Raw genomic sequence first — 12,282 nt, forward strand, 5'->3', positions numbered from 1 at the left:
CAACTCGAACCTTCAGCTCCCTCCACAGATTTTCTATGGGATTAAGGTCTGGAGACTGGCTAGGCCACTCCAGGACCTTAATGTGCTTCTTCTTGAGCCACTCCTTTGTTGCATTGGCCGTGTGTTTTGGGTCATTGTCATGCTGGAATACCCATCCACGACCCATTTTCAATGCCCTGGCTGAGGGAAGGAGGTTCTCACCCAAGATTTGACGGTACATGGCCCCGTCCATCGTCCCTTTGATGCGGTGAAGTTGTCCTGTCCCCTTAGCAGAAAAACACCCCCAAAGCATAATGTTTCCACCTCCATGTTTGACGGTGGAGATGGTGTTCTTGGGGTCATAGGCAGCATTCCTCCTCCTCCAAACACGTTGAGTTGATGTCAAAGAGCTCCATTTTGGTCTCATCTGACCACAACACTTCCACCAGTTGTCCTCTGAGTCATTCAGATGTCCATTGGCAGACTTCAGACGGGCCTGTATATGTATTCTTGAGCAGGAGGACCTTGTGGGCGCTGCAGGATTTCAGTCCTTCACATACATTTACATTTGTCATTTAGCAGACGCTCTTATCCAGAGCGACTTACAGTAGTGAATTCATACATTTCATACATTTTTTCTTCGTAGTGTGTAACCAATTGTTTTCTTGGTGACAATGGTCCCAGCTGCCTTGAGATCATTGACAAGATTCTCCCGTATAGTTCTGGGCTGATTCCTCACCATTCTCATGATCATTGCAACTCCACGAGGTGAGAGCTTGCATGGAGCCCCAGGCCGAGGGATATTGACAGTTCTTTTGTGTTTCTTCCATTTGCGTATAATCGCACCAAATGTTGTCACCTTCTCACCAAGCTGCTTGGCGATGGTCTTGTAGCCCATTCCAGCCTTGTGTAGGTCTACAATCTTGTCCCTGACATCCTTGGAGAGCTCTTTGGTCTTGGCCATGGTGGAGAGTTTGGAATCTGATTGATTGATTGTTTCTGTGGACAGGTGTCTTTTTTACAGGTTACAAGCTGCGGTTAGGAGCACTCCCTTTAAGAGTGTGCTCCTAATCTCAGCTCGTTACCTGTATAAAAGACACCTGGGAGCCAGAAATCTTTCTGATTGAGAGGGGGTCAAATACTTATTTCCCTCATTAAAATGCAAATCAATTCATAACATTTTTGACATGTGTTTTTCTGGATATTTTTGTTGTTATTCTGTCTCTCACTGTTCAAATAAACCTACCATTAAAAATATAGACTGATCCTTTCTTTGTCAGTGGGCAAACGTACAAAACCAGCAGGGGATCAAATACTTTTTTCCCCCACTGTAGGTCTAGGGGAGATCCAGGGAGGGCCCATACCATAACTAAGCAGCCTGCCAGGGTGCACTGACAGCTGGGAGCGGGCAGCAGCCAGGACTGGGATTTTGGGATGAGAACCAGGGTGACTTTGAGGAGAGGATCAGAGAGGCCAAGCTTTTCTTCCCTCCCTCCTTCTCTCCCTATCTTCACCCCGCCCCCCTCCCTCCCCCGCTTCACAGCCACTGTAATTATGTTACCCCGCTGGAGACGCTTGAAGCCAATTAGACAATAAAGAACAGAGCTCTAGCTTTCTCTTTCTCTCTCTCGCACTCTTTCTCTCTCTCTCTCTCTCTCTCCTCTCTCTCTCACACAGTTCGTCTTTCAATCACCCTATCTGCTTCTATAAACCAATGAGGAAATGGGAGAGGCAGGACTTGCAGCGCGATCTGCGTCACAACTAGAACTGACTTCTATTTTAGCCCTTGGCAACGTGCGAGCAGTGTGGGTGCAATAATTGAATAACATAGATTTCTAAATGTATTTTGCAACGCTCGCACACACGACGCGAGCAGTGTAGTCAGGGTGTAATATCGCTCCATCAATCTCTCTTCACTCTTTCCCTACAGTATCTTCACTGTCTTTGTCCTCCTCTTGTCACTCTCCTCTTCATCTCATCTATACAATTACAATTAATTTCATTACAAACAAACAGACCAACTATACAGTATTTTAGCAGGTCTTGTTTGGCTTGGCCTTACATGTCGGGTACAGGACAGTATAACACAGCAGCAGAGCTCTCTCTATTTTTCTCTCCAGGATTTCTGCGCAGGGGAAAAAAACAATTGTTTCTCTGTGTCTTTAATGTCCTGTCTAAATGTACAGGGATTGGTTGTCAACTGCAGCTAAACATAGTGCTGTGAACCAGAGCCTGTGTCTGAGGGAGTCTTGTCCTGGGTTTCAAATATTATTTCGAAATCTTTGAAATACTTTGAAAGTTCGCTTTAGCCTGCCTAAAGAAGCCAGATGGGTGGTGGTTACACTTTTTGGGACTATCATATTCGTCCCATTTTGCCAAGCAAGCTCCATCAAACACAGATACAGTATTTGAAATGATATCTAATAGTGTTTGAACCCATGTCAATAATATCCTTGATAGCAGGAAAGGGGTAGAGTCAAGCGCAGGAGACTGAGGTCCGTTGAACAGACGTTTAATAATCACAGATAATAATGCCGCAACAAGGCAGGGTGCGTAGTCAACAAGATAGGAGGACAGCTCCAAAAATCAAAACAGACGGGGCGCAGCCCGGCAACCCTAATGCCTAATAAAACATACGCGGCGTAGCCGAAACAGCGCAAAATGCTGACTACCACAATGAACATGACATGTAACAATCCCGCACAAATTCCCAAACAAAAAAGACAAACTAAATACCCCCCACTAATGACTAACAACGAACAGGTGCAGACCTAAACAGACATAAGCAAAAGACACAGAAACATGGATCGGTGGCAGCTAGTAGGCCGGTGACGACGACCGCCGAGCACCGCCCGACCGGGGCGAGGCACCACCTTCTGTGGACGTTGTGACAACCCAGGTGTGAGGCAGCTGCTATAGTAGGGTTGTTCCAGTGTTCTAGTTGTTAGCTGACATCAGACCTATCAGACTAGAGGACAGGGTCATTGCTGCTTTTTTCTTCTCTTCTCTCTATTGCTTGACTTGCCAATGTCCATTTTGTTTTCGGGGAGTAAGTCTCACAGAATTGTGGGGTTGTGTCTGTGTTCATGGAGTTACAGTTTTTACTTTCACAATACCTGATCATGATCCAACAACGTCCAACATTCATTCACACATGTATTAATTATTCCAATCTTCTCACCCCCCCGCAGCAAATCCTGCGTCACTCGCGGGCCAACGCCACCAAGGTGATCTTCCTGATAACGGACGGCTACTCCAACGGGGGCGACCCTCGCCCAGTGGCGGCCGCTCTGAGGGAGCAGGGGGTGGAGATCTACACCCTGGGGATCTGGCAGGGGAACATCCGTGAGCTCAATGACATGGCCTCGCATCCCAAGGACCAGCACTGCTACCTGGTACACAACTTCGCTGAGTTTGAGGCCCTGGCTCGCCGTGCGCTGCATGAAGGTGAGGGGAATGAGCAAGTGAATAGTTTGAGTACGTCTTTTCACTCTTTGCCACTCCTTGTCAAGTCTACACTTGTTGTATTCAGCACAATGACGAATACAATTTTATTTGACTCTCGTGTCATGCCAAATTGATATTGATAGCATAGGAGACTGGTACCCAGGCTGACACTTGAAGGCTTATGTGAATCAGGTTTTACAGTACTATGTCAATGGGAGATTTGTGGGAAGGAAAGATTGAGTGGAAGATGTTTTTCTCAACTTTACATACAGGCAGCCCATTGTGACTAAGATATATAAAGTGCATTCGGAAAGTATTCAGACCCCTTGACTTTTTTCCCATTTTGTAACGTTACAACCAGTACATCACCGGGGTCAAGCTTCCTGCCATCCAGGACCTCTATACCAGGCGGTGTCAGAGGAAGGCCCTAAATATCGTCAAAGACTCCAGCCACCCTAGTCATAGACTGTTGTCTCTGCTACCGCACGGCAAGCGGTACCGGAGCGTCAAGTCTAGGTCCAAGAGGCTTCTAAACAGCTTCTACCCCCAAGCCATAAGACTCCTGAACAGCTAATCAAATGGCTACCCAGACTATTTTCACCCCCTCACGCTGCTACCACTCTGTTATTATCTATGCATAGCCACTTTAACAACCCTACCTGTATGTACATAATTATCTCAATTACCTCAACACCGGTGCCCCCACACATTGACACATTGACTCTGTACCGGTACCCCCTGTATATAGCCCCGCTATAGTTTTTTTTAGGTATTTTCTTAAAACTGCATCGTTGGTTAAGGGCTTATAAGTAAGCATTTCACTGTAAGGTCTACACCTGTTGTATTCAGGGCATGTGACAAATACAATTTGATTTGACTTGATTTTGATTTTATTTATTCTAAAATGGATTAAATCGTTTCCCCCCTTATCATTCTACACACAATAACCCATAATGGCAAAGCGAAAAACAGGTTTTTAGAAATGTTTGCAAATTTATTACAAATAAAAAACTGAAATATCACATTTACATAAGTATTCAGACCCTTTACTCAGTACTTTGTTGAAGCACCTTTGGCAGCGATTACAGCCTTGAGTCTTCTTGGCTATGACACTACAAGCTTGGCATACCTGTATTTGGGGAGTTTCTCTCATTCTTCTCTGCAAATCTTCTCAACCTCTGTCAGGTTGGATGGAGAGCGTCGTTGCACAGCTATTTTCAGGTCTCTCCAGAGATGTTCGATCAGGTTCAAGTCCGGGCTCTGACTGGGCCACTCAAGGACATTCAGAGACTTGTCCCGAAGCCACTCCTTCGTTGTATTGGCTGTGTGCTTAGGGTTGTTGTCCTGTTGGAAGGTGAACCTTAGCCCCAGTCTGAGGTCCTGAATGCTCTGGAGCAGGTTTTCATCAAGGATCTCTCTGTACTTTTCTCCGTTCGTCTTTCCCTCAATCCTGCCTAGTCTTCCAGTCCCTGCCACTGAAAAACATCCCCACAGCATGATGCTGCAACCACCATGCTTCACCACATTCAGGCCAAAGAGTTAAATCTTGGTTTCATCAGAGAATCTTGTTTCTCATGGTCAGAGTCCTTTAGGTGCCTTTTGGCAAACTCCGAGGGGGCTGTCATGTGTCGTTTACTGAGGAGTGGCTTCCTTCTGGCCACTCTACCATAAAGACCTGATTGGTGGAGTGCTGCAGAGATGGTTGACCTTCTGGAAGGTTCACCCATCTCCACAGAGGAACTCTGGAGCTCTGTCAGAGTGACCATCTGGTTCTTGGTCACCTCCCTGACCAAGGCCCTTCTCCCCCAATTGCTCATTTTGGCCGGACGGCCAGATCTAGGAAGAGTCTTGGGGGTTTCAAACTTCTTCCATTTAAAAAAGATGGAGGCCACTGTGTTCTTGGAGACCTTCAATGCTGCAGACATTTTTTGGTAACCTTTCCCAGATCTGGGCCTCGACACATTCCATTCCACATTCCAGCTCTATGGACAATTCCTTCGACCTCACGGCTTGGTTTTTGCACAGACCAACACTGTCAACTGTGGGGCCTTAAATAGACAGGTGTGTGTCTTTCCAAATCATGTCCAATCAATTGAATTTACCACAGGTGGACTCCAATCAAGTTGTAGAAACATCTCAAGAATGATCAATGGAAACAGGATGCACCTGAGCTCAATTTCCATTCCAAAATTAAATCTAGAATCGGCTTCCTATTTCGCAACAAAGCATCCTTCACTCATGCTGCCAAACATACCCTCGTAAAACGGACTATCCTGCCGATCCTTGACTTCGGTGATGTCATTTACAAAATAGCCTCCAACACTCTACTCAGCAAATTGGATACAGTCTATCACAGTGCCATCTGTTTTGTCACTAAAGCCCCATATACTACCCACCACTGCGACCTGTATGCTCTCGTTGGCTGGCCCTCGCTTCAAATTCGTCGCCAAACCCACTGGCTCCAAGTCATCTATAAGTCTTTGCTAGGTAAAGCCCCACCTTATCTCAGCTCACTGGTCACCATAGCAGCACCCACCCGTAGCACGCGCTCCAGCAGGTATATTTCACTGGTTACCCCCAAAGCCAATTCCTCCTTTGGCCGCCTCTCCTTCCAGTTCTCTGCTGCCAATGACTGGAACGAATTGCAAAAATCACTGAAGCTGGAGACTCATATCTCCCTCACTAACTTTACGCACTAGCTGTCAGAGCAGCTAACAGATCACTGCACCGGTACATAGCCCATCTCTAAATACCTCATCCCCATACTGTTATTTATTTGTTTGCTTCTTTGCACCCCAGTATCTCTACTTGCACATTCATCTTCTGCACATCTATCACTCCAGTGTTTAATTGCTAAATTTTAATTATTTCGCCACTATGGCCTATTTATTGCCTTACCTCCCTTATCTTACCTCATTTGCACACATTTTTCTCTATTGTTTTATTGACTGTATGTTTGGTTATTCCATGTGTAACTCTCTGTTGTTGTTTGTGTCGCACTGCTTTGCTTTCTCTTGGCCAGGTCGCAGTTGTAAATGAGAACTTGTTCTCAACTAGCCTACCTGGTTAAATAAATGTGAAATAAAATAAATAAATAAAAACATTTCGAGTCTCATTGCAAAGGGTCTGAATACATGTTTTTTCTTTGTCATTATGGGGTTTTGTTTTTATTTAATCCATTTTAGAATAAGGCTGTAACTTTACAAAATGTGGAAAAAGTCAAGGGGTCTGAATACTTTCTGAATGCACTGTATATATATAAAAAAGTTTGGTAAAATTCCATCCACGTCTTGCAGACAGTTTGCTCTGTACATCTAGCCAACACATAACATCAGAGAGTAAAAAAGGAGGTAAAATACTTCGGTGCTGGAGTAATAAGTTTTCAGACGTCAGTTGCATCGGTCCATAAAACAACAACATGCAGCACCGAAGCCTTCTATGCAGCGTCCCAAATGGCACCCTATTCCGTATATAGCCCTATGGGCCCTGGTCAAAAGTAGTGCACTATAAAGAATAGAGTACAATTGGGACACAGCCTATATTAGAACCTAGACGGTGGTAAATCTGTCCTGTTAGACAGAGAGAGTGATAAGGTTGTCAGACGGTTCATCCCAAATGGCACCCTATTCCCTTTATAGTGCACTACTTTTGACCAGGGCCCATAGGACTATATAGGGACTAGGGTGTAATTTGGGACGGATCCAGTGTGAGCCATGGCAGCCAGTTCATGTTATCAAGCCTGCCGTTTGTCTCTGTTTTACTGACTCTCCCTCTCCAAGTCTACTCCTCGCCGCTGCCAACCCCAACTCAAGCATCAGCCCTTCAGCCCCATAGCCCCCGTTTCAGCCATAGCTCCCACTCCAGCCATTGAGTCCATTGCACCAGGCAAGCTCAATCAAGTGTAGCTAACATTTTTGAAAGTGTTCAAATGCTATTTGAACCCAGGTCTGCTTTCTCTACCTCTGCCAACCCCTGGACCAATCGCCTTCCTCAGCCATGTGTGAAAAACATCTGTCCCACAATGCTCTTTGATTGGTTCCTGCTTCTCAGAAAGAACAAACAATGGCTCAGCCAATCCTGCTCCCCTTGTCATTATTTATGTATGAGGCAGATAAGCATGTCTAGCCCTAGCTTAGCGTACATGACATTTCCACCAGATTCATCAACACAGATGTGTTTATACAGTAGTAGGCCAATTTACGGTAATCTACTCTGTTATCAGGATTGGAGTAAACTACAGTTATCAGTAAAAATTACTCAGGAATGTTTTTCCCCGCCAGTATATTGACCTTTCCAGTAGCCTTTGGTTTGATTAATTGGTTTGCTTATATCACAAAATCTCTCTCTATCTCCTCTCCTCTGCCTTCGTTCCCTCTCCTTTCTCATCACCCCTCGCTCCTCTTTTAGTGAGTTGATCCAACCCTCCACTCATTCCCTCTCTTCTCCACCTCTCCTTTCTTTCCATCTCTCCTCTCTCCTTTTCTATGGACAAGCAAGAAGTTTATGAAATGATGAAAATAGTTACAAATATCCTCGGGTGACCTTTGACCTCTGCATCAACCCTCGTCTCCCCTCAGACCTGCCGACAGGAAGTTACATCCAGGAGGACCTATCCCGCTGCTCGTCTCTGTGCGAGGCAGGTTCGGACTGCTGTGACATCATGGCCAGCTGCAAGTGTGGCACCCACACGGGCCAGTACGACTGTATCTGTGAGAAGGGCCACTACGGCAAGGGGCTGCAGCAAGAGTGCACAGGTAGGTTACAGATGTAGAGGAATGTGCCCAGTATGGACCATAGACATAGAACAGTTTTATATCTATGGTAAGGACAGCCATGTTGACTCCATTCTTGTTGCCCCGTGAATAAATATGTAAGCATAAAATGTCTTTAAAAATAACTAATGCGTCTAATGGTTTCATCTTGGTGTATGCACCAGTTCTGTGCTGTGGTCTTTGGAGAGTGGCTGAATGTGGTGATGGATGGTGAAGATAACGGTGTGATTTCAGAGGGTATCAGCCTGGGCTATCTGACTATTTCACCTCTGAAAACAGACCACTTAGCCCCATGATGCCTGTCAATCAAATTCAATCAAATGTATTCTATACAGTGCCCTGTAAGCTCACAGTGAGTTAAGGACAAATATCCAAGTGTCATTGATTCACTAAGGAGGCTGTGTAGCCAGTCAGTGCTGAGATCCTGATTTCCCCAAGGTGTAGGAGCTGACCTTGGAGCCGTGTGTGTGTGTGTGTGTGTGTGTGTGTGTGTGTGTGTGTGTGTGTGTGTGTGTGTGTGTGTGTGTGTGTGTGTGTGTGTGTCGATCCTAGACCTATCAGTGTGTAGAGAGGCCTGGTGGGGTCTGTAACAGACAGTGATGTGTGTTTGTGTGCATTAGGTCTCAGATGGCCTAGCTCTCCCTCTCTCTCTCTCTCTCTCTCTCTCTCTCTCTCTCTCTCTCTCTCTCTCTCTCTCTTTCTCTCTCTCGCACACTCTCGTACACTCTCGCTCTCTCTCATTCCCCCCGTTGTGCTGTTGCTGCCGACATGTTTTAAATACTGGCCCTGAAATGTGCTGAGGGCATCAGGGTCATCAACGGGAACGGCTCCCAAATCACAATCAGATGTTGCGGAGACAAAAGACAGTCTGCTTATTAATCGCTGTTTAATTCATTGCAGAGAGCCAGAGAGCAGACAGTGTGTGTGTTTGTTTAAGCAGACAGACAGACAGACAGACTCTGAGGAAGGAAGACCCTGTGTGATACACAGGAGGCTGCTGAGGGGAGAACAGCTCATAATGTCTGGAACGGAGCAAATGAAATGGCGTCAAACACTTGGAAACCACGTGTTTGATGTATTTGATACCATTCCACTGATTCCGCTCCGGTCATCACCTTGAGCCCGTCCTCCCCAGTTAAGCTGCCTCCAAACCTCCTGTGGTGTGACTCTAGGCTAAACCTCCTGTGGTGTGACTCTAGGCTTAACCTCCTGTGGTGTGACTCTAGGCTAAACCGCAGGTTACTGCTTCTTGTGTGTCGCTCTCTTCTTCCGCCTGTCTAGCCAATCAGCAGGCTAATCTCACCACCCTCAAAATGTCCAAGGCAGAACGTATATGTTCTATATAGAAAGGTGTTATACAAACCTTTGTAATTTTACTTTTTGGAAAGATAAAAACAGCAGTCACCTATATCATGCATTTCTGCCCCATACACCTTCCATCAACAAGCAGATCTCTTCCTCAGGATTTCATATTGACATTGTGCTTCTGAAACACCACCAGGCTTGGCCTAGTGAAAGGTGTTGTGGTAGTTATGGGTAACATCTGTGCTGCTGTTAGCAGGGTTAGTGTTGTCTAAACCTTAGACTCTGAACTACTAGAGATGGGAGGTAAGTGTTTAGAGGTCTGCTACTGTGGATGGGGGTGAATGTCGGGTTCTTCGGTAGCTTGAAGTACTGGACTGAGGAATATTTTAGTTTGGACAGGGAGGAGCTGACCTTGGGTGTGTGTGTGTGTGTGTGTGTGTGTGTGTGTGTGTGTGTGTGTGTGTGTGTGTGTGTGTGTGTGTGTGTGTGTGTGTGTGTGTGTGTGTAGCCACGTTTTACTATTCTTGTGGGGACCAGGTGGGGTTTAGGGAAACGGTTAGAATTAGTGTTAGGGTTAAAATTACGTTAAAGGTTAGGGTTAGGAGCTAGGGTTAGTTTTAGGGTTAGGAGCTAGGGTTAGTTTTAGGGTTAGGAGCTAGGGTTAGTTTTAGGGTTAGGAGCTAGGGTTAGTTTTAGGGTTAGGAGCTAGGGTTAGTTTTAAGGTTAGGGTTAGGAGCTAGGGTTAGGTTTAGGGTTAGGTGCTAAGGTTAGTTTTAAGGTTAGGGTTAGGGGCTAGGGTTAGTTTTAAGGTTAGGGTTAGGGGCTAGGGTTAGTTTTAAGGTTAGGGTTAGGGGCTAGGGTTAGGTTTAGGGTTAGGTGCTAAGGTTAGTTTTAAGGTTAGGGTTAGGGGCTAGGGTTAGGTTTAGGAATAGGTGCTAGGGTTAATTTAAGGTTAGGGATAGTACCTAGGGTTAAGTTTAGGATTAGGTGCTAGGGTTAGTTTTAAGTTTGGGGTTAGGAGCTAGGGTTACCTGGTTAAATAAAGGTGAAATAAAAATAAATAAAAGGGTTAGGTTTAGGATTAGGGTTAAGGTTAGGTATTTGGGTTAAGGTTAGGGTTAAAGTTAGGGTTAAAGTTAGGGTTAGGGTTAAAGTTAGGGTTAGAATACAGGTTAGGGAAGGAAGACGCTGTGTGACACACAGTGCCTTTGGGTTAGGTTTAGGGATTAGGGAAAATAGGATTTTGAATGGGACTGTATGGTGTGTCCCCACAAGATTAGCTGTACAAGATAGTGTGTGTGTGTGTGCACGTGCATGTGTGTGTGTGTGTGTGTGTGTGTGTGTGTGTGCACGTGCATGTATGTGTATGCGTTTCCCTAGGAGGGACAATCATATGGAATCACAGAGTGACTTTCTCTCTCTGACAAATTGGTTTGATTGAATTAGCTAGAATTGATTAAAGTATTGAGGAAGGATCTTGGGTATGTGCTGTGTGTATAGTAGAGCTAACTGTGTCCTGTCTATTCTCCTAAGGAAAATAAAACATGTCTGGAATGTGATGAGATAGACAGACAATAGAAGAAGCCTCTTTAAACAACATGTTACTTTGCGTCAATAGGGTCCCCATCCTCCTTGGCCACCCGTAAATTACTAATCTAGCCTGATCCCAGATCTGTTTGTGCTGTCATGACAATGACCCTAGCAGTTGGCAAGACAGCACAAACATATCTGGGACCAGGTCACAGGTCAAGTCACATGAATGAAAGGGAAAACATGACACCGAGTGTACTCCTAGTCCATACCAATAACAGTTGTCAGGTCTAGCCTGAAGCCCGAGAATGGAAAGAATGTGATAGATACAGTCAGAGGGTAACATCTCCTTCTCTTCCTCTCTTCCTCTCACCCTGGCAGGACTATCACAGCCTGGGAGGACAGGGAGGATGGAGGGGGGAGGAGAGAGAGAGAAAACGAGAGAGAGAGAGAGATACAGTGCCTTCGGAAAGTATTCAGACCCCTTGATGTTTTCCACATTTTGTTACGTTACAGACTTATTATAACATTTATTCAACGTTTTTTCCCCCTCATCAATCTACACACAATACCCCATAATGACAAAGCAAAAACAACCCTTTACTCAGTACTTTGTTGAAGCACCTTTGGCAGTGATTACAGCATCGAGACTTCTTGGGTATGATGCTACAAGCTTGACACACCGGTATATGGGAAGTTTCTCCCATTCTTCTCTGCAGATCCTCTCAAGCTCTGTCAGGTTGGATGGGGAGCATTGCTGCACAACTATTTTCAGGACTCTCTAGAGATGTTCCATCATGTCCAGGCTCTGGCAGGGCCACTCAAGGTCATTCAGAGACTTGTCTCGAAGCAACACCTTTGTTGTCTTCGCTGTGTGCTTAGGGTCGTTGTCCTGTTGGAAGGTAAGCTTTCGCCCCAGTCAGGTCCTGAGTGCTCTGGAGCAGGTTTTCATCAAGGATCTCTCTGTACTTTGCTCCGTTCATCTTTCCCTCGATCCTGACTAGTCTCCCAGTCCCTGCATCTGAAAAAAGAGATGGTTGTCCTTCTGGAAGGTTCTCCCGTCTCCACAGAGGAACTCTAGAGCTCTGTCAGAGTGATCATCGGGCTCTTGGTCAACTCCTTGACCAAGGCCCTTCTCCCCCGATTGCTCAGTTTGGCCTGGCGGCCAGCTTTAGGAAGAGTCTGGGTGGTTCCAAACTTCATCCATTTAAGAATGATGGGGTCCACTGTGTTCTTGGGGACCTTCAAT

At 45.7% G+C, this 12,282-nt stretch overlaps 1 protein-coding gene across 2 annotated transcripts in view; it reads left to right on the top strand.

Moving 5' to 3' along the window:
* The window catches only part of LOC106577822 (sushi, von Willebrand factor type A, EGF and pentraxin domain-containing protein 1), a 192,557-nt gene that overhangs the window by 29,232 nt on the left and 151,043 nt on the right, over positions 1 to 12,282 (top strand). For both annotated transcript variants that reach the window (XM_045701416.2, XM_045701415.2), the window contains exons 2-3: positions 3,171 to 3,426; positions 8,004 to 8,180. In XM_045701416.2, the coding sequence (XP_045557372.2) occupies positions 3,171 to 3,426; positions 8,004 to 8,180 (433 nt within the window). The remainder of the gene's footprint in view (positions 1 to 3,170; positions 3,427 to 8,003; positions 8,181 to 12,282) is intronic.

Source organism: Salmo salar, chromosome 18, assembly GCF_965601325.2.
Source record: "Salmo salar chromosome 18, fSalSal1, whole genome shotgun sequence".
Classification (NCBI taxonomy): Eukaryota; Metazoa; Chordata; class Actinopteri; order Salmoniformes; family Salmonidae; genus Salmo; species Salmo salar.